This window comes from Eumetopias jubatus, unplaced genomic scaffold, assembly GCF_037043125.1.
Source record: "Eumetopias jubatus isolate StellerSeaLion01/CBP00866 unplaced genomic scaffold, mEumJub1_p1.0 scaffold_8, whole genome shotgun sequence".
Lineage (NCBI taxonomy): Eukaryota > Metazoa > Chordata > Mammalia > Carnivora > Otariidae > Eumetopias > Eumetopias jubatus.
Window position 1 is genome coordinate 17,179,797 of NW_028274814.1, and position 20,743 is coordinate 17,200,539.

The window sequence follows — 20,743 nt, forward strand, 5'->3', positions numbered from 1 at the left end:
TACAGATGCAGGGATGTTTCAACATCTGCAAATCAAGAAATATATCACATCAATAAAGTATAAAAATTGTGTGACCATCTCAATAAAAGCAGAGAAAGCATTTGATGAAATTCAGTATCATTTATGATAAAAACTTTCAATGAAGTGGGTATAGAAGAAATATATCTCAGTATAATGAAGGCTATAAAAGACGCCCCACAGCTAACATCAGACTCAATGGTGAAAAGCTGAAAGTTTTTCTGTTAAGATCAGTAAAAAGACAAGAACACCCACTCTTGCCACTTTCATTGAACGTAGTATTTGAAGTCTTAAAGCAATTAGGCAAGGAAAAGAAATAAAGACCAAATTGAAAATAAAGAAGTAAAACTATCATTATTTGTGGAAGACATGATTTTATACACAGAAAATCCTAAAGATCCCACAAAAAAATTAAGACTGTTTAAAGGAATTTAGTAAAGTTGCAGTGTATAAATCAATATACAAAAAAATATGCTCTGTTTTTATATACTAACAAAAAACTCTCAGATAAATTAAGAAAATAAAACAATCTCATTTACACTTATTTCAAAAAGATTAAATTGCCTAGGAATAAATTTAACCAAGGAGCTGAAAGACCTATATTCTGAAAACTATAAGACATTGATGAAATAAACTGAAGAAGACACAAATAAATGTAAGGTTATTCCATGCTAACGGATTAGAAGAATTAATATATTGTAAAAATGTCCATTTTACCCAATGCAATATATACACATATATTCAATGCAATCCCTATCAAAATGCCAATGACATTTTTCAGAGAAACAGAACAATCCTAAAATATGTATGGAACCACAAAAATCCTCAATAGCCAAAGCAATCTTGTGAAAGAACAAAGATGAAGTCATCATGCTCCCTAATTTCTAACTATATTACAAAGCTATAGTAATCAATACAGTATGGTATTGGCATAAAACATGAAGATCAATAGAACAGAACAGAAAGTCCAAAATAAACACAAGCATATATAGACAATTAATTTATGAAACACAGGCAAGAATACACAATGGGGAAAAGACAGTCTATTCAATAAATGGTGCTGGAAAAACTGGAAAGCCATATGCAAAAGAGTGAAACTGGACCACCATTTTACATCATATACAAACTATTAGAAGAAACCACAGATGGTAAACTCCTTGGCATTGCTCTTGGTAATAAATATATTGTTTTGTTATCTACTCCAAAGGCAATGGCAACAAAAGCAAAAATAAAAAAGATGGGACTACATCAAACTAAAAAGTTCCTGCAAAGTGAATGAAACCATCAACAAAATAGAAAGGCAACCTACTGAATGGGAGAAGATATTTGCAAATCATATATCCAATAAGGGGTTAATATCCAAAATATATAAAGAACTCATATAGCTAAACAACACAAGAACAAACAATTCAAATTAAAAATGAGAAAAGAATCTTAATAGACATTTTCCAAAGACATACAGATGACCAACAGACAAATGAAAAGATGCTCATCATTACTAATCATCAGGGAAATGCAAATCAAATCCACAATGAGATATCATATCATGCTTGTAAGAATGGCTATTTTCAAAATGACAGGAAATAATAAATGTTGGTGCAGATGCAGAGAAAAAGAAACCCTCATGCACTATCGATGAGAATGCAAATTGGTGGAGAAACTATGGAAAATGGTATAGAGTTTCCTCAAAATTAAAAAAAAAATGGTCACAATGCAGAAATTCCACTTCTAGTATTTATGAAAGAAATCACAATGCTAATTCAAAGGTACATGCACCCCTATGTTCATCACAGCATTATTTACAATAGCCAATTATGGAAACAACCTAATTGTCCATTTATAGATGAATGAATAAAACAGATGTGGTGTGTATGTATGTATGCATGTATATATATATATATATGTGTGTGTGTGTGTGTGTGTGTGTGTGTATATATACACACACACACACTGAGTAGTACTCCATTATATATATATAATGGAGTACTACTCAGTCATAAAAAAGAATGAAATCTTGTCATTTCCCTCAACATGGATGGACCTTGAGAATATTATGCTAAGTGAAATAAACCAGACAGAGAAAGACAAATAACATGGTTTCACTTATATATGGAATCTAAAAACATAAACAAAACTAAACAAAACAAAACTCATAGATATGTCATGCCCAGAGAACAGTGTGGTAGTTGTCAAAGAGAAATGAGCCTGAAGAGAGTGGGCAAACACGTGAAGGGGATGAAGAAACAAACTTCCAGTTATAAAATAAATAAGTCATGAGGATATAATATACAGCATGGTAATTACAGTCAATAATATTTGAAAGTTGTTAAAGTAAATCTTAAAAGTTCTCACCACAAGAAAAAAAAATTTCTAACTTTGGTGACAGATGCTAAGTAGACATTGTGGTGATCATTTTGCAATGTATATGAATGTCAAAGCACTATGTTTTACACCTGAAACTAACATAATGTTTTATGTCAATTACACCGCAATAAAAAAAGAAACTTACAACAAGAACACATTTTCTTAAAAGTTTTGTAGAACGTTTCCCTCATGCTTCACATTTTTTCTTTTTTCTTTCTTTCAGTATTTACTAAACTGCAAAAAAGAAACCTTCTGTTAAAAAAATAAGATGAACTTCTATCTTTCTGTTCTACTGAACAGCACATATTTTAGCATGACTTACTTTTATCCCGAAAGTGTAAATTCACATTTTCTAAGAATTTAAATCTTTAAAAGATCACTTGAAAATATTCATTTGGCCAGAGGACTTTAATTCACAAGAGTATTAATTTTTTTAATCATTAATGATCTTACTATAGATTATTTATGAAGACTATAATGACAAAGAAAAATATATGGTCTGACTGGTAATCCCAGACTTGAGAAACCTAATGATTTTTTTTAAAAACAAGACCAGTCTTGTCTTCATTATACATAACCTTCATATCCAGATAAAATTTACTTTAAATTTTTTATTTTTAATAAAATACATATATGGAGTTTTAAAAGCTGAATACTACTTCGGATAACTCATGTCTCATTCCACACTATGTCTATTACTTTATTATGTTGGATAAATTCATTTTTAGTTCTTTTACCTATTTAGTCTGCTATTTTCTGCATGTGTATAAATAAAATATGTATACTAATCCTTGATTTTTTTTTAATTTTAGGTAAAATCTAACACTTTTGTCCTTTGAAAATAAGGGCATAAGTCTTACACTACTCTCTTCTCCAACACATACTCTATCCCCTCATATATCCAAAAGTTGTTATAATTTTTGATGAAATTCATATGCAGTGTTCATTATTACAAATACATATTGTCCTTGACTTAACCACATATATATTTATCCCATTTAAGTTTATACAATTATTAGTTTTCCTATACTCAAATTTTTGTATGTTTTCTTGAAGATATTGCTTCTGCAGGTTATGCCTCCTGAACCAATCTTTGCTGACTGTCTCGTGAACCATCTCCATACCCATATCTGTGAGAATTCCCTTTGACTTTCTCATTAGTTCATTTAGAAAATAATTGCTGAGCTCCAATTATTTGTCAAGCAGTAAAAAAAAAAAAAAAAGATTCTAAAAATGCATGAAAACATGCAATAAAATTTCATGAGAGGAAATATAAATATATAAATGAATGAGATATACTATAAAAGATGAGGTAATTGTAGATAAAATACAAAAAAAAGAAAGTTACAGAACAACGCTTTCATTAATATATAAGCAAAAATCCCCAAGAAAAACATATCAGCTAAAATCTAAAATGTAGACAGGGAAAGAGTCCAGAAATAAACTCTCAAATATATATGGGTCAAATGATTTTCAACAAGGGTGTCAAGAAAATAATAAAAATAAAAATAAATACAATGTAGATAGGCAACACTCTCTAATCAAGTGGGGTTAAATCTAAGAATGCAAGGCTTGTTCAAGATTTTAAAATCAGCTAATGTAATACTCACAGATATTAAAGGAGAAATAGCACATGATTTTCTTCATAAATCCAGAAAAAGCATTTGACAAAATTTAATACCCAATCATGATTAAAAAGCTTAGAAGATCAGGAACAGAAGGAAACTTCTTCAAACTGATAAAGGACACAACTTTAAATTGTACAACTAACATCATACTTAATGGAAACAGACAGACTGCTCTCCTCTAAAATGAGAAGCAAGGCAAAATGTCACTGCCCAACACTTATTTTTTTTTAAGATTTTTACTTATTAATTTATTTGAGAGAGAGAGTGAGAGAGCACATGCATGAATGGGGTTTAGGAGCAGAAGGAAGAGGGAGAAGCAGAGAGCAGGGAGTCTAACACAAGGTCAATCCCAGGACCCTGGGATCATGACCTGAGCTGAAGGCAATGCTTAACCGACTGAGCCACCCAGGGGCCCCCCGCCACTTATTTTTGATGTCCTGGATATCCATTTTAGCCAGCAAGAAAAATAAACAAACACTTGAAGCTGGGAAAGGAAGAATAACACTGTCTTTTATCATGTTCCATGATTTTAAGTCCTAAAGAATTTCTGAAAGATGATTATAAGAATTAATATGTGTATTTTACAATGCCATAGATATAAAATTATCACAAAAAGTCAAATATATTAACAATGAACACCTATAAAATAAGACAAAATAAAACAGTACCACTAACAATAGCGTTAAAAAGTTAGAGATAACTTTTTAAACATGGATAAGACCTATACAATCAAACTATAAAGGACTGAGAGAAATTAAAGAATACTTGAATAATTGCAGAGATATGTCATGCCCATGGATAGGAAGCCAGTATTATTCATATATCAATTCATCCCAAACTGACAGATACAATGCTATCACAACCAATATCCCAGTAGACTCTAACATTTATATAAAAATATGTAGGAAGTAAAATAGGTAGTAAGAGTAAACAAATACATCAGTGGAAGAGAACAAAGGACCAGCTTTAGTTCTACACTTAAATGATTAATTTTTGACAAAAGCTTCCAGGCAATCAATAGGTAAACAACAGTAATTTCAACAAATGATGTTGGAACACCATACATTATATTAATTCATGATGAATCAGACACCTAAATATAAAAGCTAAAGCTCTAGGGGTGCCTGGGTGGCTGAGTCAAGTGTCTGCCTTTGGCTCAGGTCATGATCCCAGGGACCTGGGATCTAGCCCAGCATCAGGCTCCCGGCTCAGCAGGGAGTCTGCTTCTCCCTCTGACCCTCTTCCCTCTCGTGCTCTCTCTCTCTCATTCTCTCTCTCTCAAATAAATAAAATCTTTAAAAAAAAATCTAAAGCTCTAAAACTTATGCGTAATTATAGGAGGATATTTTTGTGACCTTAGATAAGGAAAGTTTCCTTAGTAAGGCACAGAAAGTAGCAACAATTATAGAAAAAATTTGATAAATTGGACATTTCTCAACAGCAGAAGACACCATTAAGGAAATAGGACACTTACTGAGGGAAAAAGACTATAATACATGTATATGCTGGTACTTAACATCCTCAGTATTTAATAAATATCTATAGCTCAAAATTAAGCATACAAATGAAAAAAAAACGCTTACACAGACACTCCAAAGAGGAATATATACAGATGACCAATAAGCACAAGTAAAAACCATCAGACAAAAGTAAACTGAAACCACAATGAGATATCATTTCATTCCTACTAGAACTGCTAAGATTAAACAAACAACCCAAATATTGGTGAGGGTAAGTATCAACTGGCAATCTCATATATTGCTGGCGGGATTATAAAATAATATAATCATTAATTTTTTTTGTTTTTATAATGTGAGAAATACATCTGTCCTATGACCAAGCAATTGCAGTAACAGGTATTTACAAAAAGAAAACACATTTCCACAAAGAGATGTATACACAAATCTTCCTAGCAGCTTAATTCACAGTATCCAATAATTTGAAACAACCCATGTGTTCATCAAGAGAATAAACCCATGATAATATATTCACACAATAGAATACTATTCATTGATAAAAAGAAACAGATTAGTAATACACTTGAGAATATAAATTCCAAAATTTTATGCTGAGCAAAAGGAGCCAGATATATCACTGATAGGAAGCTCATGACAGGCAAATCTAATATATAACAATAAACATCAGAACATTGGTCACCTCTGACTGGAGAGATGGGGGGAGTATTTCTTTTTTAGGGGGCAGTATCAACGAGAAGAAGAACAAGGAAAATTTCTGGGGTGATAGAAATGTTCTATATTTTGATGTGCTTTGGGTTATACTGGCATGCATTTGTCAAAATTTATTGCATTATATACTGAAAATGTGCATATTTCATGATATCTAAATTGTACTTCATTTTAAAAAAGGAAAAAAGAAGATGAAAGACCCAAAATAAGTCTTACCAGAGATCCCGAGAGAAAAGACTGAATGGGGGAAAAGCAATATGAAAAGACATAATAGCTTAGAATGTTTAAGAATTCATGAAGCACATCAATCCTCAGATTCAAAAAGTTCAATGAATCTCAAGCAGGATAAATAAAAAGAGGACTACTTGAATTCACACAATTTACTGGAATATCAGAGAAAAAGAAAAAATCTTAAGAGCGGAGAGGAAAAGAAACTACTTAAGAAGGAATGGCAATTAGATTAAGAGCTGATTTCTTGATCTCAACAGCAGAAGCCAACACACAGTGGGAAAATGTTCATTAAAAATTTAACAGAAAATAATAGCCAAACTAAACCTGTATGCCCAATGAAACTATCATTCAAACATTATGTTGAAATTAAAGCATTTAATCAAATTAGATTTAATATCAAAAGATCATTAAAGGGACTTCTTATAGATATGTTTCAGGAAGCAAGAAAATAATCTCACAAAAAAAGATCAGAGATATAAATAGAAAAAATGAGGAAGAAAACTGGGTCTAAAAATGTTAAACCTTTTGCCTGTATTAAAACCTTTCTAGATGGATGAAAAGATTTCAAAGAGAAAACACGCATATTCTGGCACAAAATTTTATATTAGCAATTGTGGTATTTTAAATGATACTCTGATTAAATAATTTTACCTTGGTTATCTATCCATATGTCTGTTAAAGCAGACACTGTTCATTGGAAATTCCAAATATAGTTAAAATAATACCCCTCAGATACCCTAATTCTCAGTATTTTTTCCACAAAATAAAAGAAAGGGCTCATGTGGAAAAAATCCTAAATTGAATAAAGGACATTTTGTTGGAACAATGATACAGTGAAAAATTAAAGTATTTTTAACGGCATCTCTCCATTACTACATAAGTAGGGTACAGCCAATTGGCATTTCAAGTGAAGCTGAAATTTCCCGACATATTAAGTTCACTGGGTCGTGAAATATATTTGATTTCACACAATCATATTTTTCTTCCAAGAGAAACATAATCTCTGTTGTTTCACTTACACTCAACCATTCAAATAGCTTATCAAATTACCTTTCTTGGTTTTTATGTAACTGGAATATATTTTAGGGGTGCAAACAATAAAAATAGCTTAATTTTACCTTGATAACCGAGATAATATGCTGATAATATTATGATTTTTAACTCTGCTTATAATATAAATATCTCAGTAAGGATCAAGTTTATAAGAAACAGAAACACATATATTACTTAAGAGATTAGAAATGTAGTGTTCTTTTTTGAGTTCCTAAGAACCAAACTGTAAATGCAAAGGAACATATTTAACTTTCAAAAGCATATTTTTGAGAATTATGTAATGATATCATATTACCAATCATGTAGTAAGAAATGAAATATTCATTATAAACTAGTTTATCAAGTACTACAATTTAAATTATTTCAGTAGTTATTCAACAAATATAGTGTAAGGTGCTATCTATACAGAGTTTACAGAACACTGTCTTTAGTTAATTCCATTCTTGACTTTCATTATTTCCTAACACTTTATCCAAAAAGAGGTGATTTTTAGTTCCCAATTCTTCCTTATTGTCTCATATAAAAACTGGTTTTTCCTTCCTTCCCCCATGCTCTTTTTTTTTTTTAACTTATGTGTCCCTTTCCAACACTTTCCATCATACGCTCTGATTCTACTTGCAAGCAAATTACTCTGTATTCTCAGAATCAGAATGGCATATTTGGAAAATCCACACAACTACAAGTAATCAAAACAATAAAATCAGTTTTGGTACTAAATGCTTGATCGATCAGGATTTAAACACAGATAACACAAATTACTCTATTTTAAACAGAATACGATTTGATAGAGAGAATTATATATATGCAAAATTATTGAAATAGTCAAAGGAGTGATCTGTTGTGTGGTCCCACAGGAACGACTCCCAGAATTGACTTCCCAAGAGGCCAACGATAACATAGAAATCATAGAACATCTTTGTTGGTGACATGTGGAAAACTAGAGATCCTCTAAGTATAACTAGAAACAAGCCAATAGCCAAATAAACATCATAATTACACAGTATCCAATAAGTGCAGCCAAACTGAATTCAACAATACATTAAAAGATCATTCACCATGATCAAGCGGGATTTATTCCAAGGATGCAAGAGTGGCTCAATATTCTCAAATCAATCAATGTGATACATCACATTAACAGAATGAAGGATAAAAACCATATTATTATCACAACAGATGCAGAAAAAGCACTTGACAAAATACAATATCTGTTCATGATAAAAACTCTCAACAATGTAGGTTTAGAGGAAACATACCTGAACTTGATAAAGGTTATATATGAAAAACCCACAGATAGTATCATACTCAATGATGAAAAACTGAGAACTCTGTCTCAGATCAGGAAGAAGAGAAGGATGTCCACTCTCACCACTTTTATTCAACATATTACTGGAAGTCCTAGCCACAGCTATCAGATAAGAAAGAAAGGAAAGGATCCAAATTGCTAAGAACAAAGTAAAACTGTCATTATTTGCAGATGACAAGTACTATATACATAAAACTCTAAACATTCCACCAAAAATCTCTTAGAACTAATGTGAATTAAGTAAAGTTGAATACAAACTAAGATAAAAAATATAAAGAAATCTATCATGTTTCTTTAAGTTAAAAATAAAGCAGCAGAAAAAGAAATTAAGAAAACAATCTCATTTACAATTGAACCAAAAAGAAGGAAATACCTAGAAATAAATTTAACCAATAGATGAAAAACCTATACTCTGAAAACAATAAGACATTGACAAGAGAAACTGAAGATGACACAAACAAATGGAAAGATATGCCATGCTCATGGACTGGAAGAATTAGTTAGTATTGTTAAAATGTCCATATTATCCAACGCAATCTACAGCTTCAATGCAATCTGTATCAAAATACCAACAGCACTTTTCACAGAACTAGAACAAATAATGCTAAATTTACATGGAACCACAAAATACCCCAAATAGCCAAAGCAATCTTGGGAAAAAAAAACAAAGCTGGAGGTATCACAATCCCAGATTTCAAGAAGTACTACAAAGTTTTATTAATCAAAACATTATGGAACTGGCACAAAAACAGACACACAGATCAATGGAACAAAGGAGAGAGCCCAGAAATAAAGCCACATATATATGGCCCATTAATCTGACAAAGGAGGCAGCAATATACAATGGGGGAAAGACCGTCTCTTCAACAAATGGTGTTGGAAAAACTAAACAGCTACATGCAAAGGAATGATACTGGACTGCTTTCTTATACCATACACAAAAATAAACTCAAAATGGGTTAAAGACCTAAATGTAATACCTAAAACCATAAAACTCCTAAAAGAAAACTTGGGCAGTAATCTCTTGGACAACAGCCTTAGCAATATATTTATAGATATGCTTCCTTTGGCAAGAGAAACAAAGGAAAAAATAACTGTTGGAACTACACCAAAACAAAAAGCTTTTGCACAACAAATGAAAACCATCAACAAACAAAAAGGCAATCTATGGAATGTGAGAAAATATTCCAGTAAAGGTTACTAGCCAAAATATGTAAAAAACTTATATGACTTAACAGCAAAAAAAAAAATCTGATTAAAAAGGGGAGGCAGGGGAACTGAATAGGCATTTTTCCAAGGAAGACATATGAATGGTCAACAGACAAATGAAAAGATATTCAACATTATTAATCATCAAGGACATGCAAACCAAATGAGATATCACCTCACACCAGTAGAATGGCTAGTGTCAAAAAGACAGTAAGTGTTGGCAAGGATGTGAAGAAAAGGAACCCTCATGCATTGTTGGTGAGAATGTAAACTGATGCAGCCACTGTGGAAAACAGTAGGGCAATTCATTAAAACAGTAAAAACAGAAATACCATATGATCAAGTAATTCCACTACTCGGTATTTACCCAAAGAAAACAAAAGCACTAATTTGAAAAGATACATGCACTCTTATGTTTACTGCGGCATTATTTACAATAGCCAAACTATGGAACAAATCGAGTGCCCATTGACAGATGATGGATAAAGAAGATGACACACACACACACACACACACACACACACACACACACACGGGATATTAGCCATAAAAAGGAATGAAAGTTTGTAATTTTCAAAAACATGGATGGAATTTGAAGGTGTTATGCTAAGTGAAATAAGTCAGAGAAAGGCAAATACCACATGATTTCAGTTACGTGTGGAATCTAAAAAACAAATGAGCAAACAAAAACAAACAGACTCTTAAATACAGACAACTGGGGGTTGCTAGAGGTGAGTGGGGTGATGGGCAAAATAGCTGTAAGAGGATTAAGAGGTACAAACATCCAGTTATAAAATATATAAGGAGATCAAAAGTACAGTATAGGAAATATTGTTAATAATATTGTAATAATATTATATGGTGACAGATGGTGACTACATTTAGTTGTGGTAATCAGTGAGTAATGCATAGAATTGCTGAATCACTATATTGTACACCTGCAACTAATATATCATATGTCAATAAAATAATGAAATTCTTGCTTTAGCATTTAAAACAAGTATTTAAAAAATATCACTTTGCTGTTAGCATCTAAAATATTATATAAAATACTCCTTCCATATTATGCAGCCATAAAAAAAAGAAATCTTGCCATTTGCAACGATATGGATGGAACTGGAGGGTATTATGCTGAGCAAAATAAGTTAATCAGAGAAAGACATGTATCTTATGATCTCACTGATATGAGGAATTCTTAATCTCAGGAAATAAACTGAGGGTTGCTGGAGTGGTGGGGGGCGTGGGGGGGATGGGGTGGCTGGGTGATAGACATTGGGGAGGGTATGTGCTATGGTGAGCGCTGTGAATTGTGCAAGACTGTTGGATCACAGATTTTTACTTCTGAAACAAATAATGCAATATATGTTAAGAAAAAAGAAAAGAAGATAGTAGGAAGGGAAAAATGAAGGGGGGGACATCGGAGGGGGAGACGAACCATGAGAGACGATAGACTCTGAAAAACAAACTGAGGGTTCTAGAGGGGAGGGGGTGGGGGGATGGGTTAGCCTGGTGATGGGTATTAAAGAGTGCATGTATTGAATGGAGCACTGGGTGTTAAATGCAAACAATGAATCATGGAACACTACATCAAAAACTAATGGTGGTTAACATAATAAAAAAATAAAATAAAAATAAATTTAAAAAAATACTCTTTCCAAAAAAACTACAAAACATTACTGAGAAAAATTAAAAATCACCTAAATAAATGCACTTAACCTTGCCATACACAAGATATTTTAAAATATCAATTGCTTTTCTATATACCAATGAAAAAAATTAAATTTTAAAAACATGCCTCTTACAAAACATTACAATTTTCATTAACATAAAAATATTAAATGCCTTTATCATTAAACTACAATACATTACTGAATCTTTCAATCAATGGAAACATGTTTTTCCATTTATTGCAGAAGAGAAATGCTATGTGCCTAACTAACCATTGAGAGTTTTATTACAAGAAGCAGGAAAAAAACTGGCTATTGCAGAACAAATAGAGCACACTTCCAATCCTGGATGATTCAATGAAAAATGACAGCTTGTTTACATAGCAGCGCTTACTTTTATATAGTTAATTTGTGTAATAATTATACTGTAGTAATGCTATATGAAAGAATAAATTTTCCAAAAAAAAATTCCCTGGTTACCTTAACAACTAAAGAAAAATTTTAAATTAATATTGCCAATATTAGCTAATAAAAAGAAAAAAGGTAGAAGTGGGATGTGTGTGTGTGTGTGTGTGTGTGTGTATATATATAAAATATATATATATATAATGGATAAAATGGATTATTACTCGGACATAAGAAAAGTACGAACTCTTGGCATTTGCAACAACTTGGATGGGACTAGAGAGTATGATGCTATGGGAAAGAACCCAGTCAGAGAAACACAAACGCCATATGATTTCACTCATGTGTGGAGTTTAAGAAGCAATACTAATGAGCAAAGGGATAAAAAATGAAAGAGAGGCAAACCATAAAACAGACTCTTAACTACAGAGAACAAACTGATGGCTACCAGAAGGGAGGTAGGGGGGGAAGGATGGGTGAACCAGGTGATGGGGATTAAGGAGGGCACTTGTGATGAGCACCGGGTGATGTATGGAAGTGTTAAATCACTATATCGCACAAATGAAACTAATATTACACTGCATGATAACTGGAATAAAAGTAAAACCTTAAAAAAACCCAATACCTAACATTACTAATTTCTAATAACACATTCTATAATTTTGTAAGAAGTATTGATTTCATGAATTTAAATTTGATACATGGGATAAATAATGTGGGAGAAGCTCTTGAATAAATATTTATAAAACTGCTTACTGTTAGGCTATACCCAAAACTGATTTTTAAGTATTCTAAATATAGTGGCTAGCATTTCCAGGAATGTTCTTTACACAAGTTGCACTGAATTTTATACAATATCTGTTGTACGATCTATAAAACTAGAAGAATGAAAATTCATAAAATAGAGTCTATCGCCAGCAATACAGAAATGTGGGACAGGAGTAGGTGGAAGGCCAGGCAGATACCTAGGTGCCATAGTGAGAAAAGTTGGAATATAGAAAAAAGCAGAAGGGTTCCAGAAAAATTAATTGTATTAAAGAAGAAAGGAGAGGCTGTGGAGTCAGTTATGTTATTAGTTATTACATCCATGAACAGAAGATGGGTATTTTTTCAATAGACAGAACTAAGTGGCACACAAAAAAGCAGAACTCTCAAATTTGAAGAGGCCCAATCAGTCCCTCACTGTTCAAATTCAAACGCTCACAAGTCCCAGTGCTGGCTAACCATATCCGTCACTGTGTCCCACTGAAAACTTAAGCTAAGCGTAGCCCCTTCCTACACCCTGTTAGTAATGTGTTCCTAAAAAGCAGAAATTGGGTTTTGAAATGCTACACACCCATAGCCAATTTTCCATTCTCTAAATAGGAAAATCATAATGCATTACACATCTACCCATCTACCTACAACTAAGTTCTAAAAATGCAAATGAAACAGTGAAACAAAATTAAGCTATTGTATTTATTACTGTAATTTGAGAGCTATAAATTCACTTGAGCCAGCAACGTCCAACAGTTTGATTAGCTGGTCTTCTGAGTCTTTACTGTTGTCTTCCTAAGACTAACATTACATGTTTACATAAACAAACTTAGAAGTGAATCCGTTAATGAGATATTCTAAGAGTTATTTATTTATTTTTTTGGTCTACCACTTCAAAGCCAGCTCTCCTTGGTCAAAATGTTGTATTTTTCTTTCTCCTCTTACATCGTAATCTGTTTCACTTGTTTGGCTTTCTTCTCCATAGATTTCTTCCTCTCTTTCACAATTTCTAGAAGCATTCATTATTCAAATTAGACAAAGCATGACTACCTATGAAAGTCACTGAAGAAACACAGTCAAGGCAGGGGTGCCTGGGTGGCTCAGTTGGTTAAGCGTCTGCCTTTGGCTCAGGTTATGATCCCAGGGTACCGGGATCGAGTTCTGCATCGGGCTCCCTGCTCAGCAGGGAGTCTGCTTCTCCCTCTGACCCTTCCCCCTCTCATGTGCTCTCTCTCTCTCTCATTCTCTCTCTTTCAAATAAATAAATAGATAAATCTTTAAAAAAAAAAAGAAGAAGAAACACAGTCAAGACAAATGCACGATAAAATAATGGCTCATGGTGCATTTGCTACTGTGATCTCCTTCTCTTAGCCATAAAAATGCCTGAAATGAACATCCTATGTATTGCCACTGCATGAAATCTTGAAAATATCTTTGTCTACCAATTGTATTTGGAATGGGACTTGAGATTTTTCCTGTAGAATATATTGCTTAAAGAGTATTCTAATGAGTTTTGGGTGATGTAAATATATTTTCCAGTATAAATATTGTGCCTTCTCCCAACAACAAAAAAGAAGGAAGAAGAGATACAGGGATACAAGCATGCTATGAATTTGAGTATTTTTTAAAGGATTTTATTTATTTATTTGACAGGTAGAGATACAGTGAGAGAGGGAACACAAGCAGGGGAAGTGGGAGAGGGAGAAGCAGGCTTCCCACGGAGCAGGGAGCCCAATGCGTGGCTCCTGGGATCATGACCTGAGCCGAAGGCAGATGCTTAACGACTGAGCCACCCAGGTGCCCTGGTATGAATTTGAGTATTAAAAACCAAGAGTTATTCTACTGTAACATTAACTTAGAAAACACTCTCTTAAGAGTATGCCTGTATATTTAAAAATGAACTTCTTATGATCATCCCTCTACATATCATACCCAACCAAGTCATCCACTTCTGTGATTTTCAGGAATATTTATTTCCTCTGCATGATTATGAATAATAAATGAAATCAGCAAATTCATTTTTTATTAGTTTCAGGGGTAGAATTTAGTAATTCATTCAGCAATGAGGTATTTGGGGCTTTTGTGAGAGCAATTTCTTTGAAGGGAATGAGAAATGCAGAGGGGGTCTGAACCCTTGCTTTGAGCAGTAAGTGGAACATGATAGAGAAAAAACAGTGAGTGTATGATATGCTTTTAATAAATTTCAACATGTACGCAGTTAAACTTCGTAATCTCTCTAGCAGGGAAGAGGAGTAACAGGAAAAAAGAAGGAAGTAACATTTGCTGAACACCAACTATTTGCCAAGTATTGTTTAAAACACACTGCATGTTATTATCCTAACTATTTTTCAAATCACTCAGAAGTAAATTCCAATAGTCCCATTTTTAGAGACAAGGAAGATAAGAATTAGGTTAAGTCAATCAGGTGACATTACACATGTAGTGGGCCTTGCAAAGGTCCGTGTCCGTGTCTTTAAACCTCAGACACATGCATTTTGCACTAAGCATTGTGTATGGGGTTCTCTAACTTAGAACCAAGCACAATCAGCCAGATTTTCCTAACTCAGGACTCTGCCTGAGCTGCTGTACCAGCACTCTCATCAGTCGGTAGCAGCCTTTTAACTACTGCCAAATATTTCAGGGAAATGCGTGACCTCAAAGAGGAGCTAACCCATTTAGTCCCCATTGCTTTACATTTTTTTAAAGCAAAGGTTGATTAGCATGTGATATGTCAAAATATATGTGTTGTATAACTCCTATTTGGAAATGACTGTGGGGATCTAAAACACACACACACCCACGTACACACATACACCTACTTCCTTCCTTCATTATACTCAGAATTTTTATTAAATGTCTGCCAACAATACAGAGAATATGATAGTGACTAAATTTGAATATGGACATTTACAAGACGGATCTTGGTTGCCTTTTTCTTATTAAAATTCATTAAACAATTATTTTTATCCATCATCACTTAGCAATTAACAAAACTGCCATCAAAATAAGATCTTAAATATAACTTCTACAGACTTAATAATTATTTAATATTACTTTTGCTAATAAAGCCCTGTGTCTTGACTAATTAGAATCACCGACTCCAGATTGAGTTCAATTGCATCTTCCTAAATATATATGTTTTGCCACCTCTTCTCTTTTCTATTTTAAAGTATCTTTGATAGAGTTCTTAGCCTACCCACACGAATATCGATGAAAAGTATGTGAATAAGAGTCATTTTCAAAAGTTTAATGGATGTAGCTACTGTTTATGGCACATAACACCATTTACCCTTCTTCAATCTGTGCAAGTTCCAAGTTACGTGTTTTTATAGTAAAGAGAAATCAGCAACCATTAAGCCTTTCCAAGATACACATATACACACACATTATTCATGACACCAAAAATATTTAGACAGTCAGTAAATGATAAGATTGAATAATCACAATGCAACATGGAAAAATTATATGTTGGTGATCTCTGCAAGAAAAAAGCTTTTTGTCAAAACATATTATAGAAACATATTCTTAATAAAGTGCAAATAATGGAGGCTTACTCTCAAATATCTATGCCATCTAAGGAAAACTGACAAAGATGCCCAAATAAAGGATAATATGAGTTGATTTTATTGAATAAACATCTACCATGTACCAGACATGAGACTAGGCAAATTACATAGGCAGTGACCTCTTTATTCTCAGGGGCCTAAGAAATAAGTGATACTCTCTCTGTTTTACGGATGCGGAAACTGAGTCTCAGGGCAGTTATGTAATACATAGTGGTAAGAAGGGAGTCTGAGATTAGTAGCTAGTCTGCTCAAACATGGTACCTGTGCTTTCACATTTGGCGTTGGGGAACGTATTTGTGCTTCTATTTAAAGAAGAATACAACTGCAATTCTTGGATATTCACAAACTCTGGCTTAACTAATGGAACCCCATAGACAGACCTGAAAGCACCCTAGAATATTCACTTCCCCTCCTAGACTGTCCACTACGGTGGCCATTAGCCAGAAGTGGTTATGGAGCAAAGGAAATGTAGCTAATCCCACTTGAAGTGTGCTGTGAGTATAAAATATACAGAATGTAAAATATCTCATTAATATTTTTCTAATGTTTTGTATTGAAATGATATTTTTGATATACTAGGTTAATGAAAATATATTAATTTCACTTTTTAAAATATAATTACTAGAAAATGTAAAATTACATATGTGGCTTACATTTGTGACTCTCTTTATACTTACATTAGACATTCATGGTATCAGTGATATGTTCAGGATAACACCCTCCTCCACCCCCAAATCTACATAGAGAGAGAGAGAGAGAGAGACCATTCCTTTAAAAACATGAGTGACTCCAACAGAGTCCTCTAAACTCATGATGAAGTCATAGTTTGTCAGAATCACTTCACAGTTCAAGTCTAAACAAGCTGTAGCTTTTCACTTTTCCTAAAAGAAAGGCACATACTTTTAGTTTCTGGAGGCATAATTATAAATATTTCCAATAGTCTGTAGGAATGTTAACTCCATACACACATATTTCTCATCTGCCGCATTTGAATGTGGGCATTGTAACTAAGGAGATCATGAAAAAATTAAAGTATTTCACCTTATTTTTCAAAGTGTTCATTAATAATATAAATAAAGACATTTGGTTGTTTCTTTTTTTTTTTTCCCCCTCTTGGAGTCTTCCTACCACAGCCATTTCTACCAGTTATCCTACTTTATGCAAAGGAATACTGTATCTCCTTTTTAACTCTTACTGTTTTCTTTACTTTCCCTTCCTTCCTTTTTTTTTTTTTTTTCAATTTGTTTCCTAAGGCTAGTCAATACGTTTTCAATGCATGTTCATTTTGGGAAAAAGTTGAAACAAACCAATAATTGAGGTGGTCCCAGGTTAGCTCCCTATTTCTTTTGTAATATTATTGCAGACACTCAGTGATACTAGGTTCCTGCTTCAGCCAAATTACCCACTCACAGGACAGGCCACCTTGGCAGCCTGTGTGACACCCTCTTCTCCTGCCTCATGCTTTAGGGGTGCCCACACTCATTATTCAGTCTACTGTGCTCACGCATGGTGCCCCTATCCAGCAAACTGAAGAGTCTTTCCTTTCTATGAACCCTAGGTGAGGTTCCAAACTCCTGCACATCCTATAAATAAGCCTCAAATCAGATGTCCTCAACTGGGGGTTTTCTGCATTTTCTTTGCATCCTCTTAAAGTTTTGTGTATTTCTCCTGGCATTTAATTATAGCCTACCTAATATTAGAGTTACTCAAGGTGTTTTTCCTATTCCCCCTTACCATACTGAGTTATTCTTAAGAGCAGAGATTCTTTTATTTTCCATTCATCAAAAAATTTAATATGATACTTCAAGTATCATACATATATACAAAGAACTCTACCATTATTAATATGTGTCCTTTATTTGATAATATACATTTTATACCACTTTGTAGATACTTTGTAATCTTCCTTCTGGAAGTTGTTTTTAACTAACTTTTATCCGAGATTTCACAAGTTAAGAATCTGATATTCCCAACAAGACTGATTTGTCCTTCACACATCCCACTTTGTAGCTGTTCATTAAAGTTTGAACATGGTTCAACATAAAACTTGCTCCCTCACTACTTAGATGCTATAAGATTAGTTTTTCAAAAGACCAGACCTAGACACAAGCTAGTACAGCTGCCATCCAAATAGTCGACAAAGAATGGAAAGCGAAGCTTTTCTCAAGGAAGTAGATGAAGTCTGAGGTATCTGAAATGCTCCTGCATTACAATTACATGAGGATACTTATCCCTAAACAGCCTTCAAATGTTCATTTGTTTTTCTCTATACTATTCCATGTAGTGCTGGAAACATGTCAGGAAAAGACTCTGTTCAACTACTAGTCAACTAGGAAACATTTATCTAGAAACTTCCTCTTAACCAAATTAAAATACTCCCTTTGACACAAATGGAGAAGTAAAGGCAGAAATGCAATGTTCCTTATTCCATCTACCATGCTAAAAGCCAGAGCAAACATTCATTCTTTTTAAAGCACTTTCATTTTCACTAATTATAAAAGATATAATTTATCAAACCATAAGAGACTCTTAATCTCAGGAAACAAACTGAGGGTTGCTGGAGTGGAGGGATGGGGTGGCTGGGTGATGGATATTGGGGAGGGTATGTGCTATGGTGAGCACTGTGAATTGTCTAAGACTGATGAATCACAGACCTATACCCCTGAAACAAATAATACATTATGTTAATTAAAAAAAAGCTACAAAGACACACACACACAAAAGATACAGAGTTTAGGAAGGTGGAAAAAAAAGATATAATTTATATACCAAAGGAATGACACTTATGGTTTCTTCAATAAACTCATGATTTAAATATTACTATGTCTTATCAACTGACAAAATCTGCTGTTTTTTTCATTTTAATAATATACACAGCATTTGTTTTCATTCCATACCCCTAATATATCATGCAGATTAATGGTGCTTGCTATTTCCACTTCTTATATTGAACATACACCAACTCAACATTTTAATATAATTCTTTAGACAAATTACCAAAATATATTTTAGTTTAAAAGAGTATATGAACATATTCAATCTCCTAAACTATTGAAATATGTAAATACAACCATTCAAATTGCAATGTCCGCAGGTCTAAAAAGAATAAATGGCACATCCACAGTCATGCCTAATTAAAACCAAATAACTCGTTTTTTTGATGTTCTTATATTTTATTGGGTAAAATGATATTTGTTAAGGATTGAATTCTAAATCAGACTGCAAACAAACGAGTCCTATTTTGCTGATCTAAGAAGCAGGTGACTAAATAGAACTCAGAAACTGGTAAACACACTGAAGCTTGGAGAAAATGTGGAGGACAGCATTATGTGTCAAAGCTTGAAAGATTTTTTTTTTTAGATTTTTTTCTTTATGAAAGCAATGAATTACTAGGTATTTATATCATTTCTTTTCCATTTTTTTTCCTTCCCTTTCACCAAGCTGTAAAAATACGAAGCAATCACAACTTAAAATGTACCTGTTGGAAGAGGTGCTGCAAGTTCTTCTTTCATGGAGAACTGGGGTGATAGACAACTCTTTGTAAGCACAATGTCATCCAGGGCAATATCACCATGGTGTCCTTCACCAACTCGACCTTCAAATTTGAGTTGGAAGTCCTCATCATCAGACAGTGATAGTTCTTTCCGCTGCCAGAAATTGCCTTGTTCTACAGTGAGGTTAAGTAGGACCTTTGTTTGGTTGGAGACTGATACCTGGGTCAAGGTGAGTGCCCCAATGCCATTTCCATACATGTGATAATGAAAAATTATCTGTAACCAAAAATAGGAATATTGTATATAATTAGTACGATTAACTCCACTTTGCTTTCAATTATATCATATTGTCCTCTCCTTTATTAACAGACTCTCAAATGAAAACTAGATCTGCATGCCCTATTGTTCTGTGAGTACTCTAATACTGAGTGAAGTCAGGCCGGCCTTAAATAATAAGTTAATGATCCATGGAAGACAGAGCAGTAAGAATCAAATAGAAATTTAGGTGAAAAACTGAGCTGAGTTTATTTTCTTTCTCTGACTTCTAAATGGAGAATTTCCCAATAAACTCTTAAAGTCCACTGTCAAAGGAATAAAACATCATTAAAAAGTGATCTATCATCTAAAGACTTTTCATGATTAAGCAATAGTAGGAACTAAAGAAGACCATTTTTGGTATCATAAAATTTAAGGCATTTTCTTCAAAACAGTAGAGTAATCTGTTGCTTATTCTACCATATTCTTGCACTTGAAACACATTTTTAGATCTACAAGATCTTCAGGGCTCCACTATATCCCACCAAACTACCAGAACAGCAGTTATCCAAATTTAGTTGAAATGCTAGAAACATGATCTAAGAGAG

The 20,743-nt window shown here is 33.3% G+C and overlaps 1 protein-coding gene across 4 annotated transcripts in view; it reads right to left on the minus strand.

Moving 5' to 3' along the window:
- The window catches only part of MALRD1 (MAM and LDL receptor class A domain containing 1), an 835,513-nt gene that overhangs the window by 403,300 nt on the left and 411,470 nt on the right, over positions 1-20,743 (minus strand). For 3 of the 4 annotated variants that reach the window (XM_088025529.1, XM_028114131.2, XM_088025528.1), the window contains one exon: positions 19,865-20,156. In XM_088025529.1, the coding sequence (XP_087881655.1) occupies positions 19,865-20,156 (292 nt within the window). Of the gene's footprint in view, positions 1-18,762; positions 18,766-19,864; positions 20,157-20,743 lie in introns of all 4 variants that reach the window. The other variant, XM_088025530.1, reaches the window with a different exon arrangement.